Here is a 22,014-nt window from a genome sequence, read left to right as displayed (position 1 = left end):
CTACTGGTTTCAGGTCAGGCAAGAAAAATGTCACAAAACTAATGAGCAGGAAGGCTACCTTTCCTTAATTGACTGAAACATTCTCTTCAGTTCAAGGAAGCTATGTGCAAAGTGACAGGCTATTGGGTTTTTATTTATCTTTCCTATGATTCTGTATAAATTGAAGATAAAGGGATGAACCTGCACCAGCTTTGAACAGAACAGGAGTTTTTACTCCTTTTTCTCAGCATTTCAAATACACAGAAGTGAAAAATCTCAGAACACTTTCAAATTTGAAGCCAGTTTCCCCTAATTTGACATGCATCAAATGTTTTGGACAACACAATTAAGCACTAAAAATATAATTAGTAGAAAATTAATAAAATTTATTTTTAAAAACAGTGTTGGACTTTATATCCTATCATTCCAAGTCAGCATGGCCTTTGGCTAAAGTTGAACACATCTTGCGAGCATTGGGCCAGAGAATCTTCAACCATCCAAACCAATGTTTCTCAACCTTGGCAGATTTAAAATGGGTGGATTTTGACTCCTAGAATTCCCCAGGCAGCATGTTGGGAGTTGAAATCCACCCATCTTAAAGTTGCTATGGTTGAGAAACAGTGGCATATGTGAGAACAGTTAGTCCTTTGCTCCAAGTACACCTATTGGGCACTCAAACTTCCCTTTTTCTCAAATGCCATTCCATTGTAATGAGGAGGTACATGGCCTCATAGGGCACACCACTACAGCCACAGATGTGCTGATGTACAGCCACTGATGTGTCAAACTGATGAGATTAACAGAGTTGGAAGGGACCTTATAGGTAATCTAATCCAACCCACTGCTCAAGCAGGAAACCCTACACTATTTCTGACAAATGGCAGTCCAATCTCTTCTTGAGAGTCTCAAGTGATGAAGCTCCCACAACTTCTGAAGGCAACTTCTGTTCCATTGATTGGTGGTTCTCACTGTCAGGAAGTTCCTCCTTATTTCTAGGTTGAATCTCAATTTCCATCCATTATTCCTTGTCTGGCCTTCAGGTGCTTTGGGAAATAGTTTGACCCCTTTCTCTCTGTGGCAGCCCCTCAGATATTGGAACACTGGTATCAGGTCTCCCCTGGTCCTTCTGTTTATTAGACTAGTCATGCCTAGTTCCTGTAACTGTTCTTCATATTTTTGTCTCCAGTCCCCTAATCATCCTGGTTGCTCTTCTCTGCACTTTTCTAGAGTTTCAACATCTTTTTTATAGTGTGGTGACTAAAACTGGATGCAGTACTCTAGGTGTGGTCTTACTAATGCTTTATAGAGTGGTATGACACCCTTCTGAGCTATGACATCCTTCTGTATTTTCTTCCTCTCTCCACACCCCACAAGCAGATTGGCTTTGCTCACATAACACACTTAAGGACACAAATAAAGATGCAACGTGCATTGGGACAATATGCTGAGCTTGATTAGTGAGATGTATTGTTGGTAGCTAAAGGGATCCCAGAACCTTTGATTACTTCATGCCGTGTTTTTCAATGGCAAATAAGATGTGTGGCCTTCAACTTCCCAGCCAGTCTTAAAAGTTGCCGAGGTTGAGAAATGCTGGCTTTCTGGTTCAGCCTATTGTGCAGCCCAGAAAACAGTGTGGAGCCCAGCCCAGAAAATCTATGGAGATTCTCAGTCATCCAGGTCATGGTTGTACCAAAGATGCTTCTTCAAAAGGCAACTGGACTTTCTTTGTTGTTTTTTCCTTGAAGACCTTTCACTTCCCATCCAGGAAACCCCTTCAGGTGAACTGAAGAAGCTTCTTGGATGAGAAGTGAAACGACTTCAGGGAAAAACGAAGAAAATCCAGTTGCTTTTTGGGGGGAAAAACACCAGAAAGCAGATTAAACCATGCCGTGTGAATCGACAACCTGCTTTGCCTTTTTCTCTACCCCTCTCCCCAATACCCCCTGGGCTGTTCTTGGCCTTCCTTGCTCACCCGTGTCAGTAAGAGGACATTTGTTAGCAATTAGAAGTGGGTGGGAGGGACAGCGCATATTTCGGCAGGGCTCCAAAGCCTCCTCGCCTCGCACTCCTTCTCCCCGGCCCGCCCACCCTAGATTTGGGGGCAGCGTCTATGGGGGTGAGGGGGGAGAGAGAGTAAGAGAGCTTGAGGAGGAGGCAGCTGGCACGTAGAGAAGCCTCTCGTCCTGTTGGGACATTGGAAGGAAGTTTGTCTGGGCTCCGACCCAAGGAGCAGAGCGAGAGAAAGACGGAGCGTGGCGGTCAACATGCTTCCTGTGTGTTAAACGGCGCTCAGGGAAGCAAAGACGCCAGGGATGCTCGTGAGAAGACGGCAAGCCGCCGCGGGGCCCTGAAGGGTCCTCGCCCTGCTCCGCCTTGCCGTCCCCCGTCCCGTCCGTCCCCCGCCCCGAAAAACAGCAACTTTTAGCGGCGGGCTCCTTGGACTTCGAGGGCGGCGTAGCCTCCCAGCCATCCAAGGACCGACGAACTTGTTTCGGATGAGAGTCCCCCGACCCCGGCTGTCTCCTATCGGCCCTTAGGGCCTAGTCCCATGAGGTCGAAGCGTCAGCCTCTCGCTGCTTGTTTTCCCAGGCTCGGCTCGGACGGAGCGGGACTCCCGACGGTAGGAGAATGAAAGGTGAGTTCCGCGCTTAGCGGGGCGGGAGGGACGAGGCAGCTGCCCCATCAAAGGGCTCTCCCTCACCCGCTTCCTCTAGAGAAGGGGTCTCCAACCTTGGCAATCTTAAGCCTGGAGGACTTCAACTCCCAGAATCCCCCAGCCAGCTGGCTAGGGAATTCTGGGAGTTGAAGTCCGCCAGGCTTAGATTTGCCAAGGTTGGAGAGCCCTGCTCTAGACAACACCCCCAGTTACCCTCTTGGGCTGCTGTAGGTCAGACAGGGGAGGGAAAGAGGGCTGCTGTCTTGCGAAATGCGGTGGTTACCTTCCCATCTGAATTTTAACCAGACCAGATTTTAAGTTGTGTAGAAACTTTGCAGATGCTTTGGCACAACATACTGAGCATGTTGAAGAATAACCTTGATTAGACCTCTGTGCTTAATATGCACTCAGTTTCGTTTGGTTAGTGACTGCTTTAATAGACACTGTAAATTCAGAAAATGAGTTCATTCTGTGATCAGGTTAAACAGTTGTGTTAATAGCTGAAGACTAAGGAAGCAAGATAGGACCACAATTATCCCAAACTGTGGCCTATAGACAATTGGAGACAATTGGCGATATTTCTTACCGCACAAGGCCACCTACTCATCAGATTCAAGATTGGTTAGGTTAAAACATCAAAACATCCTGTTACAAAAAGATACAATTAAAAATGGATAGTAGTTGTCCTCCAAGTGAAAGTCTTCATCTTGAATGCTTTATGGAACAGGAGTGTCTCTGTTAATTTCTTGAAGGATAAAAGGATTGGTATTAATCTGCCCTCATGTGGCCAGCTGTTCTGCAGTGTGGGGACTGTCACTGAAAAAGTCACTCTCCAGGTCCCAACCTACTTGAGTTTTTGAGGGATCGAGGATCTGCAACAGCCTTTCCCAGCTAGACTAGTATAGATTATGCAAATTCTACCTGGTGTATAACAACAGCACCCAGTATCTTGAATTGAGCCCAGATGCCTACTGGCAATTAGTGCAGCTACAACAGCCACAAATTAGGCTAGCACTCATCTGCAAGTAGGCAATAGCTGTATTCTGTTTCAGCTGTAGCTTCCAACTTACCTTCAATGGTAGCCCCACCTAGAGAAAATGATGATCATCTGATAAGGGCACATGTCTTTGTTTTCTTCTCCTGGTCCAGGAGAGGACACAATGATCAAGCCAGTTGAAGCTCATAAAAGGCTCTTCTGGCCATATCCTCTCCTGCTTTTTTAGTAGAAACACCTGACCTTTTAGGGAAGTGTGACCTCATCCAAAGCAATAGAGGGGTCATCAGTACATTGATGCTCGCCTAACTCCAGAATAGTGGATGGCCTCTGCCAAAAGCTTCATGGAGGTGTTAATATGGGCTAGAGCAGGGCTGTGTCACACACTGGCCACGCCCACACCCAGTTTAGCGAGATGGGGGACAGTCGCGATACATCATGTGATGACACCGTGACGACGCAAGTTTGACACCTCCGGGCTAAAGGGTCAAACTCTGAAGCGTTTGGATGCATTGATGTATGCAAAGATGCTATGTTTCCTTCTCTACCAAAACCAATTGGAATTACTTAAAACGCGCAGAAGCACTTGAAAACAATAGATAACTTAGAAGAACTTTGTGTTTGTTTGTAATACACGGTGCCCTTGAGATTTACAATTTTATTTACGATCTTCACATCCTTTGTTATAGGGCAGAGAATATTAATATTAAACCAGTGGATGTATTGCCTGGTGATCCGACTTGTCAAATATCTGAAAAGCATGAGGGAGTAGGGGAGGACTGGGGAAGGATGGCAATTGAATGTTCTCCTTAACCTCAACTGAAATGAGTGGGAAATATGTACAATCACATAAAGTAGTAATAGCCCTGCCAGATTTGACCACAATCCATGTAACCCAGTATTTTTTCCCCCAACATTGGCAATTCCTATATCCCGCAAAGAACAGTTTTCATATATCATAGAGGCAACAGCCCTCCCTTGTGGCCAGGACTCAGTCTCTGTTCTTCCAAAACAGACTTTTCGTGTGGAAGATTTGTATAGCTACTATCACAATAGGATCATTGCACAACTTCCCCTTTGTCTTGTATAGGATTACGCTCCACATGAAAATCTCTTGACCTTCTTCAATCTGATACCCTGATGCCTGTGCTCCCAACCCTTTCAGATACTTTAAAGCAGGGGTCTCCAACTGTGGCAACTTTAAGACTTGTGAACTTCAACTCTCAGAGTTCCTCAGCCAACTCCTCTAGGAGTTGAAGTCCACAAGTCTTAAAGTTGCTAAGGTTGGAGAGCCCTGCTTTAAAATGCTGTCAGATCCCTATTCTATTGTCATTTAAAGGTAAAGGTTTCCCTATCAGTCATGTCTGACTCTACCACACGGTGCTCATCTCCATTTCTTGGCTGAAGGAATCAGCATTGTCCGAAGACTGAATGCTCTAAATCCCCCAATTTTCCTTTCTTCTGACCATTCTCCTTACCATTTTCTAGCCCTCTTCCAGTTTCTTTGAATCTTTTTTAAAAATCTGGTGCCGAGGAACAACTTCTATATGGTGAATGGGGAAGATGAAATCTGAGAAAATGTTTAATAAAAGGAAAACCAAGGGAGGGAAAATGAGGGGCTGGTATGAAATGGTGTGGGATTACCAAAAGTCCTAACACATCCTCTTGATAGCATAGCAATGTTTTGCCTCAGGGCTTCAGGATGTTCCCTCCTCCACCCGTTTTCCTGGTCCAACTTCAGAGATCAAAAGTAGAGTTCAGATTTCAAACTTCCACAAAAACTGATTAAAGGCTTCCATTCCCTCCCCAGTTGGCTAAATGATTCATTTAATGCCAGCGTTCATAATGATGCGATTGAGATGAGAAAGCTGATGTTTCCAACTCCTCCTTGTTTTGAAAGTCCTGTACTGTTGCAAGTACAAGTCTTTTCTTGAACTGGTTGAATTCAGAACATGTACTACATCTTGCTTTCCTGCAGCTATCCCTCACCTAAGACCATTTTCCCCAGCCTGGTCATGCTAGCTGGAAATTACGAGAGGTGATGATCCACACATTTGGAAGGTATCATCATCATTAAGGGAAGGTAGATATAAACCAAACTGCAGTCTCTTGAGTGCTAGATGCTCTTTTCTCTTTGTCAGGCACAAGAATCCAGAACAACAGCATGAGCTGATCAAAATTACTTCTTTATTGCCACATGCCTATTTACAAGAATCTTGCCAAACTTACTGCATTTTCTTAGGAACAGCCAGATAAGAGTTTGTGGGGGAGGTAAGATCTATGTTTCTTCCTGCTCTGCAAGGACTCTAAGCTCACCCCTTCTTCACACTTTCCCCCACTCTAACTGGAGATCCTACTTTATTAATATAGGCAGTCTGGAAATGAAAATCCCATCCTTATTCCTTTCTCCTCATCTTTTAATATGTCTCAACATTGGGCTTGGTGGCTTGGTTTGTGTTTTGTGTATAGAGCTTTTGGCTGGAGAAAGCCTTCCCCACTTCCATCTCTGATTGACAGATTATACTGAACTTGATTTTCTTACCAGAACGGTTTTGCCTTCTAGATATTTGGCTAAATTTTAACTAACACAGTCTAAAATCTATTGAGAAAAAAGAAATAAAGAAATTGATGACATTCTAGATTGACCTTAGCTTCTTCTTACTGAACTAACTTTAAACAATTTAAATCATTTCTGATCTTAAGCATAGGCTAACTGGAATTTCTTAGTCCCGTATTTATTTTGTATATAGTCAATCCATTTTTTCCAGTCTCGTTTATATCTCTCATTTGAATGATCTTTGAGATATGCCGATATTTTAGCCATTTCAGCTAAGTTTGTTACTTTCAATGTCCATTCTTGAATTGTAGGCAAGTCTTCCTTCTTCCAATATTGCGCCACCAACAGTCTTGCTGCAGTTATCAGGTGCAGAGTCAAATTGGTCTCTACCACTGTAAAGTCAGTACATATACCTAGTAAAAATAACTGAGGACTAAACTTTATCCTTCTTTTAAAAACATTTTGCATGACCCACCATATTTTTATCCAAAATGCTTTAACCTTTTGGCAGGTCCACCATATATGATAATATGTAGCATCGAGAGAACCGCATCTCCAACATTTAGGCTGTACATTCGGATACATAGAAGCCAACTTTTTAGGATCTAAATGCCATCTGTAGAACATCTTGTAAAAATTTTCTCTCAGATTTTGAGCTTGTGTAAATTTCACATTTCTTACCCAGATTCTTTCCCATGTATCCAACATTATTGGTTCCTCAATATTTTGAGCCCATTTTATCATACAATCTTTAACTAATTCTGTTTCCGAATCCATCTGTATTAATACATTATATATCCTCTTTATATGCATTAAGCTTTGATCTCTTATTTGTTTAAACAAATTATCCTCAACTTGAATAAAACCAATTTTTTGATCTATTTTCCACCTAGCCTGTAATTGCCCATACTGGAACCATGTTTGAACTACCTTCTCCTCTTTTAATACCTCTAAAGATTTTAATTGTAATACCCCCCTTTCCGAGGTAAGAAGCTGTCTGTAGGTAATTCTGTCCTGTTTTTGTGCTGTATTCATATTTTCAATTGCGTGTCTAGGAATTGCCCACATGGGTATCTTGTCATTTAATTTATATTGATATTTCTTCCAGACCCGCAATAAAGCATTTCTTAAAATATGACTTTTAAAGTTCTTATCCAATTTTTTGTTGAATAACAGGTAAGCATGCCAACCAAATACCAGATCGTGTCCCTCAATGTTCAATATTCTATCATTGGTTAAGTGAATCCAATCACTAATTACAGATAATACCACTGCATCATAATATATTTTTAAATTAGGTAGTTTCAATCCTCCTCTCTCACGTACATCTTGCATTATTTTCATCTTTACCCTCGGCTTCTTTCCTGCCCACACAAATTTGTTGATACCCTTCTGCCATTCTAAAAGGTTCGCATCTTTTTTGAGTATAGGTAACATTTGGAAGAGAAATAAAAATTTTGGTAAAATGTTCATTTTCACTGCCGCTATCCTACCCAGCAAAGATAAGTGCAATTTCTCCCATTTTTTCATCTCTGTCTGTATGCTATGCCAAAGTGGTTCATAATTATGCTTATATAATTTCCCATTTGAAGTTAAAATGTTAACTCCAAGATATTTAACTTTTTTAACTACCTCACATCCAAGCATCACTCCTAATTCTTCCTTTTGTTTAATATTCATATTTATAGCTAATATTTTGGTTTTTCCTAAGTTTATTTTAAAGCCCGACACTTGACCATATTGATTAATCATATTCATTAAAACCATACTAGATTCCTGCGGTTGTTCCAATATTATGACCAAATCATCCGCAAAAGCGCGGACTCTATATTCTTGCTGCCTAATCTTGATCCCTTTTAAACCATCCAAGCCCCGTATTTTATTCAACAATACTTCCAAAGTTATAATAAACAATAATGGGGACAAAGGACAGCCCTATCTTGTACCTTTTCCAATTTGAAAAGAGTCTGTTAGACTTCCATTGACTATGATTTGTGCTGTTTGCTGTTGGTATATTGCTTTAATTGACTGTAGAAAATTATCTCCTATCTGCATTTTTTGCAGTATCTTCAACAGAAATTGCCAGTTAACTCGATCAAAGGCCTTCTCAGCATCCAAAAATATAAACGCAGCAGGGATCTGGTTGTTCTTTCCCAAATATTCTAATGCATTAATAATTAATCTAACATTACTTTTCATCTGTCTCCCTTGTATAAAACCTGTTTGGTCCGTATGTATCAATTGTTGAATGACCAACATTAACCTATTTGCTAATATTTTAGTAAAAATTTTATAATCTACATTCAGTAATGAAATAGGTCTATAATTTTTGGGTTGAGTAGTATCTTGTTCTTCTTTGGGTATCAAAGATATAAATGCTGTCTTCCAAGATGGAGGGACTTTACCTTCCGTTTGAATCATATTAAATAATTCTCTAAGAGGTTCTACCATTTCTAACTGTAAGTTTTTATAGTAAACCGCTGTCAAGCCATCTGTACCTGGTGCTTTCCCTAACTTTAATTGCTTAATTACCTGCAGGATTTCCCCCGAGGTTATTGGTTGATTCAATTTTTGCCTGTGTTCTTCTCTAACTGAAGGTATTTTCTCTTTGTCTAAATATTTGTCTATGTCTAAACCATTAATTTTATCCCCTTTATACAGTTCTGTAAAAAATTCCCAGAAAGCCTTTTGAATCTCTTCCTGTTGAAACACCTCCTTCCCTCTGTAAAACAGTTTAGATATATTTCGAGTTTTCCTTTTTTTCCTAATCTGATAAGCTAACCATCTGCCAGGTTTGTTTGCATTACAAAAAGTATTGTGTTTTGCATATAATAGATTAGTAGCCACCTGGTCAGAGATCAACATGTCAAATTGAGATTTTAATATGTTAATAGCTTCCTTAACCTTTGTATCGTCTGGGTTCATTGTTAACTCCAGCTCTTTTCTCTTAATTTCCTCTTCCAGTTCTGTTTGTTTTAACCCTTGCTTATTTCTATGTGTTTTATTTATATTCATCAAAACTCCTCTCATATACGCTTTGCTTGCGTCCCATACAAATTCCATAGATGTACCCTTATTCATATTCAAAACAAAATATTCAGATAGTAATTTTTTACAATCATTAATATACTTTTCATATCTAAATAAGTTTTCATTCAATCTCCAAGACCTTCTTGCCTGCACTACCCTTCCCAACTCCATCCAAACTGGATTATGGTCAGAAAGGACCCTAACTGCAATCTTTGTTTTCTTGACCCTAGAAAGCAAATCGTTAGTGGTTAGGATAAAATCAATCCTTGAAAGGGATTGATGCCTGTCCGAGAAGAAAGTGAAGTCATATTCCTCTGCATTTCTTTCTCGCCAAATATCTCTCAATTCAAAATCATCCATAATGTCAAAGAAAGATTTGGGTAACTTTGCTCGCATCTTGGTATTTAGGCGGGAAATCTTCTTATCTCTCTTAGTGTCTATCACTCCATTCCAGTCACCCAATAGTATACAGGAACTATAGTCCCACTGTACTAATTTAGCATGAAGATTTCTATAGAATCTATCTTGCTGTTGATTGGGAGCATAAATTCCCAAAAGTAATGTCTTTTTCCCTTCTAAGATTAAGTCTAAAGCAATATATCTTCCGAAGGGATCTGCTTCTATTAATTCAGCTTTCATATCTTTTCTTAAGTATACAACTATACCATTCTTCTTTTCCATAGCAGAAGCTGCAAAATGTTGACCAAGTTTTGAGTTGATCAAATATTTTTGATCAGTTGACTTGATATGAGTTTCTTGCAAACAAATTACATCGTTCTTAAACTGTTTGAGATAATGAAATATTTTCTTCCTCTTCTGTGGAGAGTTCAGTCCATTGACATTCCATGTTAAAATCTTAGTTGTCATTTTTGGTTGGTTGAAGCATTTTTAGAGCTTCCTGCACGGCCTGTTTAACCTTAGGTCTAGCTCCTCCCATTGCTTCCAGATTTGTTGTTGTAGATCCTTGATCGATGGCCGATGATTGTTGATGCTGTTGCTTTTTAGCTTGTTTCTCCATACGTCTAGTAGTCATGCGGCTAGGTCTTGGTTCCATAGCACCTTGCACTTCTAGAAAAGAAAGATGCTCCATCTTGTCTGATGGTTGTGTAGTTTGCTGTCTATCCTGTCTTTCTTGTGGTCTTTCTCTGGGTCCAGATGGTGCAGGGTGTCCGGCCTTCAATATATTATAATAAAAATCTCGGGCTTTCCATACAGAGTTGAGGCGGTACCTTTGCTTATCAAATGTAAATATGATGCCAAATGGTGCATCCCATCTATACTGTATCTGACGATTTCTGAGTTCTTCGACCAAAAAAGCGTAATCTCTCCTGGCTCTTAACATTGGAGGTGGTATCTCTTTCAAAACAACCAGGTCTTGACCGCCAATTTGAAGCTTAGTGTTATAAGATGCTTGCAGTACCATATTTCTAAACTCTCTTGTAGTAAAATATATAACGATGTCTCGAGGAAGCTGCTTCTGCTTTGCCAGCCAGGAGTTGACGCGGTAAGCTTTGTCAATTTGCCAGCCTTGATTGGTCCCTGGTCTTCCCATCAGGCGGTCAAAAGCTTCCGATAGGATCTGTTTCAGGTTCTCCTGTTTCTCCTCACGCAGCCCCCTTACTCTTAATGCGAACTCCATTTGTCGGTACTGTATCATAATAATTTCTTTTTCAGCATTTTCCACTTTTTGTTCCACCACCTCTGTTTTCAATGTCAAGTTAGCATTGGCATCATTAAGAACCTCTAAAGTATCTTCCACTCCAGAAATATGCTCTGTTAATACAGTTACAAGACTCAGCATGTCGTCTCTAATTTTATCAACCTTAGCATCAAATTTCTCATACAGCTCCTGTTTGAGTCCTTTTATTTCACTTTTAATTTCTTCTTTCATTTCTTTTATTTCCTCTTTTCTCTCCTGCTTTACCACCTCTCTATTATCTCTAAACTTATCTTCCATTTTAATTGTATGTGCATTAAGAGCCTCGCTTAGCTTACTCAGGAAAAATTCTTTCGTTAACACATCCCCAGCAGGGGGTGTAGGAAGCGGAGGCTGCAGCTTTGTGCCAGGCACTGAGGATGTGCCCCTGGAAGTAGAGGGTGACGACTTCAAGTTAATATTTGGTTTTGAGGCCATTTCAAAATTTATCTGCCTGCAGTTAATAAAACTCTATTGCCTAAATATGCAGCTTTAAGAAAAGAGGCTTTTATTTTGAAGTTTAAGGCTTGGCAAAACTTTCAGTGAGTAAACATTGTAACAAGACCATTCAGCAGATTCATCACCATTTAACTTCCAAATAAGCAAGGTTAATAAAGGAGTAAAATTCTTCTATTGTGAAACCAAAACAAATGATAAGCAATCTCTTTTGTTTTGAATTCTTTTGAGGATTTGCATTGTCTAGCAAAAAGTGTTCATTATTACCGGAGAAACCAGCCTGCTCGGCGCCATTTTAGAAGCCTCTGAGTAAATAATTTTTCGGAGGAGAAAAAGAAAAGAAGCTAAAATATTGATAAGCAATTAATGTCCACAGTGAACGGATCCAGCTCGTGATAAGAATAAATCAAACAAAACTTTGATCAGAGTGGGAGAGACCTACTTTGTCCTGCACAAGGCAGTTTGAAGTTTCCAGCACGGACAGCCGTTCTGCCTTGGGCTAGCCCCCCTTTCCTTGCAAGCACAAAAGCTGCAAAAATCGAAGAGCATTTGCCAGCAAAACAGTTTCTTCTTTCCTTCTTGCCTGAAGGATAAGAAAACCTGATAAGACGTCAGATGGAAGATCCTCTAAGATCAGTATTCGGGGTAGGAAGCATGGGGAGTTTATTATTTATTTATTTATTTATTTTTATATGGCTGTCCAACTCACACATAGTTGATCCCATGCAACTTAACAATATTTAAAAATTACTGCATAAAAAACCCACCCCACTACCCCTTAACAGTAACAAAACAATCAATTCAACCATTTGATGGTTCCATCTTCACTTGTAGTCCAGTAACATAACTGGGCCAGTAACAAAACTACATTTTACGGCCTTTTGCAAAAGCAACAAGGTAGAGGCCACTCATACCTTACGGGGAATGGTGATCCAAGAAGAAAGGGCCATCACTGAGAAGGCCCTTTTTCATGGTCCCCTCAGATCTATATCCCTAATCAATGGGATCCAAAACATATCCTGTCTTCCTGTCCTGGTAGGCCAAGTTGTAATAATGGCTGATTTATTAAGAATCATTTTGTTGAGGGGGAAAAGTGTAATCTGGATTGCTGCAGCTCTGAAAATTCTTAAAATAATTTAATTAATGCTAATAATTAAGAAAAGCAGGTTCACATCTCCCATGTATCATGGAGTTACTGGGTGATTTGGGCCAGCCATTCTCTCTGACTCAATCCCACTTACGTTACAGGAGTTGTGGTGATAAATGTAGAGGAACCGCTCACATATGCCATTCTGACTTCTTGCAATAAATAATGAAGCTGTGAATATTCTGTCCCTCCAGAGTGGCTGCTCTTAGCATTAGCAACCAAAAACTAGTTATCAGTTATGCCCTGTTTTCCTTTTTAAATGGGAGAGAAAAATGAAAGAAGCAATGAGAAAATACAGAAGATAGTTTTCTGGGTAGTGTGGAAGATAGTATGTATTTGCACAACTCTGTGACTAAGATAAGAAATTGCATGGTAAAAGTCTTGTTCAAAAGCACCGAAGAGAACAGAGAAAGGAAGGATGATAAGAAAGAGAATGCATTATTGTGGGGGGGGGGGGACGACTTCCTTGGTCAGGAACGGAGCGGGGATTTCTTTGATGCCAATTCTACAGCTGAACCAGAATCAAGAATCCCAAAGCTGGAAGCCAGCCAAATGCCAGGCTACCACAAGACAGAGCTGGATCTCTCCCTGTGTTCCACCAACAGACTGCAGAAAAGGAGCCAAACCCAGCACTTCAAGAGAGAAAGCGGAGCCTCAAAGAAAGAGTAATGTCTCCCAAGCTGAAAATCTTACTCAGATGGTAGATAAAATCTATTCAGATGGTGGTTTCCCAACACCAATGTGGTAGCCATTTTTAAGGGAATAACATGTTGCTTCCTAGATTCTCCTCTTACATAAACAGCTGATGGCATAGCTTTCAAATGCAGTGCAGTTGGGTGTGATCCAAATGTTCTGTCATCTATTTGTTTGTTCATTCATTGTATTTATATAGCACCTCTAAGAACCACAAGAGGATCTTCCTTTATTTTATTTAGGAAGCTTATGTAGCAGTAGAGCTAAATGTGAGCAACTGACCTAAGTCATCCTGTGAGTTCTTTGTCCAAGGGGTGACTTCAATCTGGGTCTCCCTAGTCCTTCAACAACATATCTCAGGAACACACAACTTTCATCAGCCCAGGGATTAGCACAGCATACCAAGCGACAAACTTTAAGAACAGGTGAGGCTTGGATCCATTTGCTTGGCACCTTATTTCCCTTTCCATACCACCACCACCACCCCCATAATGCAAATATGATTTTCAATCCCACCATTCTGGAGAAACAGTGTACGTCTGCATCAGGGGTGGGTTTCTCGCCCCGTTCCAACCGGTTTGGTTGGAACGAGGCCGGCGGCGTCCTCGCGCATGCGTGCGGCGTCTGCGTGCGGCGTCCTCACGCACGCGTGCAGCGCACGCATGCGTACTAGTGTCTGTGCGATGCTCCAGCTGCTCCTGGAGGATCGCGCAGGCGCTGTATGCGTCCTGCGCATGCGTGGAAGCGCAGAATTTGACAAAACCGGGTAAGGAGCGGGCGCACGGGCGCGGGTGAGCCCTTCGCCATTCCCGGAAGTTACTTACTTCCGGGTTCGGCGACCAACCGGTTTGCAGGGACCGCCGCGAACCGGTCGAAACCCACCCCTGGTCTGCATGTGCAAAAGAGCAATATTCAGGCCATTTTGTTTGAGATTGTGCATAATAATCCTATTCCTTGGCTCTACTGCAACAGTCTTTGCAATGTGGCTATGTGAAGAAGCAAAGTATTTGAACTTAACTTACCAGACTGAATCTTTGTTAAGGAAACATCAAGATGAGGATATTTCTCCTGGCATCTGAGCCTCAGTGATAATGGCAGCTTTTGAAGCCTGGGAGAAAGCATGAAATGGCTCCTGGAGTGCGATGGATAGCACTTTCTCTTGGGTTGTGCAATTTGCAAAACATTGCAGAGTAGACATTGCATTTAACCCCACTCTCCTTTTATGCCCATGATGCATAATCCATCTTTCTGGGTGATAATAATGTTGCAAGAAACCACTCTGTGTTTAAGGTGAGCAGATGTTTTTGAAGGAGTTAGCTTCTTCTTTAAAATATGGATGATTGCTAGTTTTAGCCTTCAGGATTGATGAATGGGTAGCACAAACTTTTATTTTCATTTTTAGAAAACAGGGCTCAAGTGATCACAGAAATCCTGCTGGCAAGCGGAATTTCCCAGGATGCAAGAAAGGGGTCAATTTGATACTTGCTAAGATCCTAAGGTAGCTCCTTCTTTGAAGTTCTTTGAAGTTGCTACTGTAGCTTTTCTCAACCTGGCTCCTAAATTTCCCAACTCAGCGGAAGATTGTTGGCATTCTGGTCCAAGAGACCTGGGCTGGGATATCAAAATGAGGAAGTCTGCTCTAAATTCTAGCAAAATTAACAGGAATGGTTCCATTTCAGCGAAAGACTAGAAGAGCTGAATTCCCTAAAATAAATGATTAAATTTATTTAATCATTTAAGAGCTGAGGTGGCGCAGTGGTTAGGGTGCAGTACTGCAGGCCACTTCAGCTGACTGTTATCTGCAGTTCAGCGGTTCTAATCTCACAGGCTCAAGGTTGACTCAGCCTTCCATCCTACCGAAGTGGGTGAAATGAGGACCCAGACTGTGGGGGCGATATGCTGACTCTGTAAACCGCTTAGAGAGGGCTGAAAGCCCTATGAAGCGGTATATAAGTCTAACTGCTATTGCTATTGCTAAATTTGTAATGATTGTGTATAGCTGACAAGCTCTTCCACTATAGAGAATAATTGCAAAAAAAGTCCTACCTGATTCCCACTCAGTTTAATCGGATCTACATAACAGTATATTCCACGAATTACATCCGTTGCCTACTCTTAGAAATGTTCATGTAATGCTCTATCAGGAATCTATTCAGCATCATATTTTTAAAAGTTTTGCACTGCAACCATAGGCTTTTACCAAGATTCAGACTATTTTATGTTATTTGTGTCTATTCTTCCATGGAACATGATCAAATAGTACATTTGCCTTTTAAAAACACACATGCAATCATAAATAAACCTTTCACCACCAGAATATTTTTTATGCAATTCTCGAAGTTGGCATGCTGCCCAGTGACAATTTTCTGTTGACATAAAGGAGTGATTCTCAAAACAGAGAACTGCTTGCATGCATGAGAAAATTAAATAAATATAGGAAGGCCTAGTCCACTTGAGAGTACCCTTCCACTGCTTTTCTTAGGTTGTCTGATGGTGGAGCCAGAGTAAGCCAAAGATTTGAGCTTCAAAATAAGGTCACTGCAAAACACAAAGCTCCCTACCCAGAAATATCTCCGTCTCCCTGAAGATTTTTGGGAGTAGCAGAATGAAGAATAGCAATAGCAATAGCAGTTAGACTTATATACCGCTTCATAGGGCTTTCAGCTGAAGTGGCCTGCAGTACTGCACCCTAACTACTGCGCCACCTCAGCTCTAGAATGTATGACAAAACAACAAGGATCAGAAATTTAAATTGATGTTTGAGATACCTTCTGTTATTATCGTCTTCAAACATGTTGTGATGTAATACTATGGCTAAGAAACCAAGAAACAAATGGCCAGATCTGGTCTGAATATTGCCTTCATTTCAGCATAAATTTTGCTTTCAGCATGAATCGGTTAGTGTGTGTTGAGCAAGTCACTCCCTGCTGGCCTTCCCCCCTCCCCCTATGCCCCATGTAAAGCTCAGTTTGAAGCACTATCATTATTAAACTTTCCATGGTTATTAAATACATCCATGGGCATTATGTTTTCCAAATTGCCCAAGTTTGGGTTTGACATTGTACTCTTTAGTCAAGCTTTTCCCCAAGTTCATACCAATGCAGCAGTTCCAAAAATACATTTCTTTTTTCTTCTGGGTTCAGCTCTTGAGAGTTGAATAAGCATACACGTTTACAAAATCATTCATTTCAAGAAAGAAAAGCCAGTTGTGGAAAGCATTTGTTGACCATTATTATAAGGTCAGCAATGCATATACCCACCGATTTTGAAATAATTAAAAAAAACAAACACTGAAATTTAAAAAAAACTTTAACTTTGGTAAGAAGACTGAGTTACAATTTTTTTCCAGCTTAATACGTTTTAGAAAGTGGAAAGTGTCCCATTAAACTTAGTAAAAAGGATGATTTGAGGTCAAGCCAGCATTGGATATCCTGCTATGTATGTAAGATAAGTGGCCCAGGGGATTCCCACCACTGGCAAAGTGCCAGCTCCATCAAGTCTTACATTTTGTCATTTGTCTTTAACTTTGATGGCCAAAGTGACTGCCAAATCTATGGTTTTTCTGTCAACTTGCCTAGCCTGTGGCTGGCAAAGAAATCCCTGGGGCATCCTAGTCTCTTTGGTTAACCACAGTATCCAAATAACATTGATTCCTCATCCAGACAAAGAAAACAAAAAACAGGGAAACTAAAGGAGAGCTCATTCCCCCAAGAATCTTGTTCATTGGTCTTTTCCAAAACATTTGGCAAGAAACCACAAGGATATTGGGTTTTGGCAAGATACTAAAAGCACAGATTTAAAAATTTGGACACATATAAAAGCCTAGAAACTTCTTGGTGACTTGATAGAACTATTTATAAATGGTAGATCAGGCTCATTTGTTGCCCAAAAGTCTTGTAAAATTGCCAAAAATGGGGGTTGAGCCATCTTGAGCTATATCAAGTAACTAGAAAAAATTAGGGGGCTACAGGAAATCTTCATGGTGCACCCCCGCTATGGGCTTGGGCAGACCCCATAAACGTTTTTCAGAGCAATGCAGGCCATGTGTACTCAAATACATCTGATAATATTTAGCCACACAAACTCTCAAAGAGAATTATATACGATTACAGCCAAAGTAACTGTTAACAGTGGAAAAACAAATAAATGAAATCATAGCAACAAAAAGGAAAAGAGAACCAATAAAATTGTAGATTTAATCATAGGCTAGAGAAAATTTTTGAAATTGGGGCAAAGCAAATTTAATTGTGGCTTGAAAAGCATCTGCATGCGATCAAAGAGTGGTGAGGTGTATTTAAGGATCGCAGGGGTTGAAATTGTCAAAAAAATAATAATAGCCCATACTCATGTTCAATCATAGCAAGCTGGGAAAACCACTCACCATCCCCTGTTGTCCAATTAATCTGCAACCAACTAGATCAGGGGTGTCAAACTCAAGACCACCCTGGAAACAGCAAAGGACTGGCCAACGGTGCCTCTGCCCGTGAAAATGGAGCTTGGGAGGGTCAAGGGCAGCCTTCCTGAGCTCCATTTTCGCAGGCAGAGCGTTGCAGGAGTCCGTCGCAGCCGAAAACGGAACTCAGGAGCCCGTTTTTGCTGGCAAAGCGCTCAAGCCACCACAGGCACCCTGAACATCAGTAACATTGAGCTGGCCACACCCATTTTGGCCACACACACACACACACACACACACACACACACACACACCAGGTGAAACACAACCCCAATGCAGCTCTCAATGAAATTGAGTTGACACCTCTGAACTAGATGGCAGGAGATAGTTTCCTAACGACAATACACCATCAACAATAAGGAAATAGCCATTCTGATTGGATACCTCAAGGGTGCAAAGATTTAACTTTGCTTTTCAATGATCCACAGGAAGTGTTATGTACTTAAGAGAAATGTTTAACTTGGTTCTGGGAACCTACCAGACCGGACATGGTCTGCTCTTGTGTATTGCTTAGTCAGCTTCTAGGAACAGTTCCCAACCATGCATTCATTCCACATGTCTAGGATGAGCAGTGCCAACATATGAATTCTTAGGAAGGAGAAAGTCTTCCTTGGAAGGAGAGATGTAATCCACTGAATTCAAACTATCAGCAAAAATTTGGGGGGGGGGGGGTGTTTGACTCTTTTTTAAGAGATTCCCAGAAATATACTCTAGTGTTTTTTGGAAAGCGTTCCATCCAAAACAACTTCTTTTTAGCAGCTGCTTTGAATTCTCAAAAGACATTCTCTGTTTCAGTCCATAAGTCTTTCTCTGATGATCCTCAGGAGAGAATAAAACAATCTGAAATAGATGTTCATGCTGTTATAGAATACATTAAATAGGTAACCAAGCAAAATACAATTACAAAGTAATTCAGGCAAGGCTCATACTACAGTAGATGTTAACAATCTAAAAGCATAAACAGGATGTTTTCCCAACTAATGTTGCTTCATCCAATTAGTTGGTGACCCCAGCTAGGGAACAGAAGATCCGCAGAGCCAGATAAACACAGTGAGAGGAATAAAACGCAGATTCAGCAAGTTAATTCCTCTAAAGATTCTTGGGTTGTTGCTTTTATGCTTTTTTTTCTAGGCTGTGTTGATCCTGCCTTCCCAATGCTAACTGGTGAGGAGCTCAAGATAAACTGGCACTTCTGACGGCTCAGGATCCTCATATTACATAAGCGTTATACTAATGTCTCTCTTTGGCCGTCTGGAACCGAGATCAGGCTAATTCTGATGCTGTCCTTATATCCTTGTCTCTAGCCTGATCCTTGCTGTTATGTGGATCTAGGGTCCCACCCTGTCTCTTTCCATTCATCCATCACCTTGGTGCCTCTGCTGGGCGTTCCAGTAAGCAGCTTACATCATTTTTTTCTGCCTGGTTCATCATGTCTCTCAAGACCTTCTTGCTCAATAAACAAATTATATTACAATGGCCTTTATATTTGTATGATGTACAAAAGTCTAAAACAATGTTCAAGTTCTCATTTTTTCTTCCAAAATCTCCATCTTTAATCTATTTGTAATGCCAAGCAGTAATTAATACACTGTGCTGAATAGGATTTCTGACAAACATCTTACAACTGTGTAATTACACATACATATGACAGGCGTGTTGGCGTGTCCAACCTGTAAACAACATCAGGAAATTGTTATTGAGTGAAATGACTTTAGGCAGGGAGAAAGGCTGCACACACACACACACACAGACCCTCACACACAGTCACTGGGAAAGAGGACTGCAGGTAAGTAGCCAATATGTATGTATGAATAAATGTCTGAGCATATATTGGTGCAACAATGCACTAATAACCATAATGAAAATTGTTAGGTTGCATAGATATATTAAGACAGCTGCATTTTGATAGTCCTGGGTCAAATTGAACTGGCTCTACAACAGAAGCCAATAATTGTGCAATAGGAGCATGAGTAAGTAATGTTCTCCCATTATTTGGCATATCTGTCTGTATGATTTGGTATTGTATGTCATGGCAGCCAGCTTAATAGCTATGATGAGCTAGTTGTTAATAGCCTTGCATTCTTTTTTTCATAGTTTTAAGATTCTGATAAATGAGTCCTGCAATAGAACATTGCATCATAAGATACTTCTAAATAGGGGAATAGCCAGCCAGTCACCTATTCCCTTCCACTCAACTTAACCTTCCAGTTTTCTGTTCCTCCCTACATTCAAGGCAGGGTTCATATGATATGCTTAATCCCATATCAGGTTAACAACGCCAGTTGTGTTCACATAACATGGTATGCTCAAACAAGCATGTTACTAATTGACTCAGTAAGACTTTCCCATATTGTGCTAAACAACACAGCCCCCTTTTAGCCTAATTTATAGAGAGGTTCTGTGAGAGATATTTCCCCCTTGTTGTTCTCCTGCCACAGCAAAATATATTGCATTTTCTGCATGGCACAGCATACCTCTAAGATGGCAATGCCTTCCTCTTGAATGTAGACCTTCTGGTGCTCAGAGGACAAAATTGCCATTAAAGATTGCAAGATGTCAAACTAAGTTAAAATAAGAAGCATTGAAGTCAACTTGGTTTCTTTGGATGTGTCAGATTATCAACCTTGGAGAGAATGGCTAATTGCTTGCCAGAAAATTAAGGGCAGCTGTAATCTGGAGATCATCTGATCAGAGAAAGATGGCAGCATTTACATCTCTTTGGAAAGGAACAACTGTGCAGACATGGACCTTAATTGTTATTGTCAAGCCACAGCTAAAGAGCAACCTGTCTGGCCTGCAGCCATCTTTTATTTTGGATCTTTGGTCTGCCACACTTTCTATTATTCTATTATGCATTTTCTATTGTGGGAAAATGGGAGGGGGGATTGTAGGAGTGAGATGCGATGTAGCCATAACAAAATTCTTTCTAGAAAGCCAAGGTCATCTTTTGTCTCTGCACCTCACTGGAACTGGATGAGTGGAACTGCCAGCATGGCAGTGGAAGATTGGACCATGTGATGGACTTGTGGGTGTGGGGGTAAGAGCATGAACTTTCAACTGGGTGGGGAAAACCGGGAAGCTTTCAGATTCGGTTTTCCCAGATGTGCCAACATGGCTGTTTTAAAAAATCGGAACTTTGAGCAAATACTTTGCCTTGGACTCTGATTTACTTTTGGATGCTATTTGGAATCCTGATACAACCTCTGTTTTTGTGGTTATTTGAATTATGCTTATTTTGATCATACATAGCCCTCTCATTGTGTCCCATGGCATACACATGCTATCTGTTTCTAATAGCGCTATATGTCTGTGGGAGGCACCGGCATTATTTAATTAAGCCTCTTTACCCGAAGAACTCAAAAGGACATCCGATAAAAGCAAAAAATGTAACAGGTCTAGACAAAAAGCAGCAATGCTTTTTTGGCAATTGTTGATACTTAAAACATATTTTTAAAATTTTTACTTTTATATTTCAGACGAGGACCTTCCTGAAGAAGACGACGAAATGCCTTCCTTCAGATACAGACCAAATGGTAAGAGCAACTTAAGCCTGGCTGGGTAACATCCTCCCTCATTGTCCTTCTTTTTCCACTTCATTCATGGGCTGGAAAACATTAGAAAACTCAACTGGGTTCTCCAAAAACACCCTTCCAACCCTTGAGGACTATATGTTCTGTTTTCATGCAGTCTCTGCTCTCACAATCCCTTCTCTTGGGGGTATGTTTCAAAAATCTGAGTCATATGAATGAAGCCAGAAGCTGAACTGAGCCCTAGATATACCAGGTTCTCCATATGTACTTTATCCTTTGCAGGCCGGATGAGGACCAACTGCAGCCGGTGTGAGAAAAACCTAACTCTACAGACATCTGTGAAAGTGTTGTATGTCTTCGTTGTCTTGCTGGTAATGGCAGTGGTGGTGCTGGCAGCTTTAGGTGAGTAAGGGACTAGCCATTTTTTTGTTTATGTGTTTATTAGGCCACCTAGCTCCATGGTGATGCTGGGCAGCTTACAGTAATAAAAACAATACAAACTAATATAAACGAAGCAGAAAGAAGACAAAAGTTGACTGAAGAGACAACCATCCAACTCATTACATAAAATATAATGAGAGGCTTATTACCCATCTTAAGGTTAGCCATCTTAGCAGTGATGGCTAACCTTTTTGTAAAGGTGTGCCAAAACTATGCATGCCCACATTTCTATCTAATATTAGGTTGTTAGCTGCTGGCAGTGCTATGACTCATAAAGCACAGGCTTAAATACTGCAGAAGGGTTTATCTGTAGGAACTCAGGCATTGTTAATCATCCTCCTTCAACATTTTCCAGAACTCTGGAAGGAGAGCAAGAAATATC

At 40.8% G+C, this 22,014-nt stretch overlaps 1 protein-coding gene across 1 annotated transcript in view; it reads left to right on the top strand.

Annotated features, from left to right (window-relative positions):
- The first annotated feature begins 2,161 nt into the window (after positions 1 to 2,161).
- SCARA3 (scavenger receptor class A member 3) overlaps positions 2,162 to 22,014 on the top strand; it is a 33,306-nt gene continuing 13,453 nt past the window's right edge. Inside the window, exons 1-3 of the mRNA XM_014057299.2 lie at positions 2,162 to 2,614; positions 21,138 to 21,194; positions 21,474 to 21,593. Coding sequence (XP_013912774.2) covers positions 2,608 to 2,614; positions 21,138 to 21,194; positions 21,474 to 21,593 — 184 coding nt within the window. The 5' untranslated portion in view covers positions 2,162 to 2,607. The remainder of the gene's footprint in view (positions 2,615 to 21,137; positions 21,195 to 21,473; positions 21,594 to 22,014) is intronic.

The sequence above is a fragment of the Thamnophis sirtalis genome, unplaced genomic scaffold (assembly GCF_051295495.1).
Source record: "Thamnophis sirtalis isolate CommonGarterSnake01/CBP01778 unplaced genomic scaffold, rThaSir2_p1.2 scaffold_6, whole genome shotgun sequence".
NCBI lineage: Eukaryota > Metazoa > Chordata > Lepidosauria > Squamata > Natricidae > Thamnophis > Thamnophis sirtalis.
This window is presented reverse-complemented; position numbering and strand designations above follow the sequence as displayed.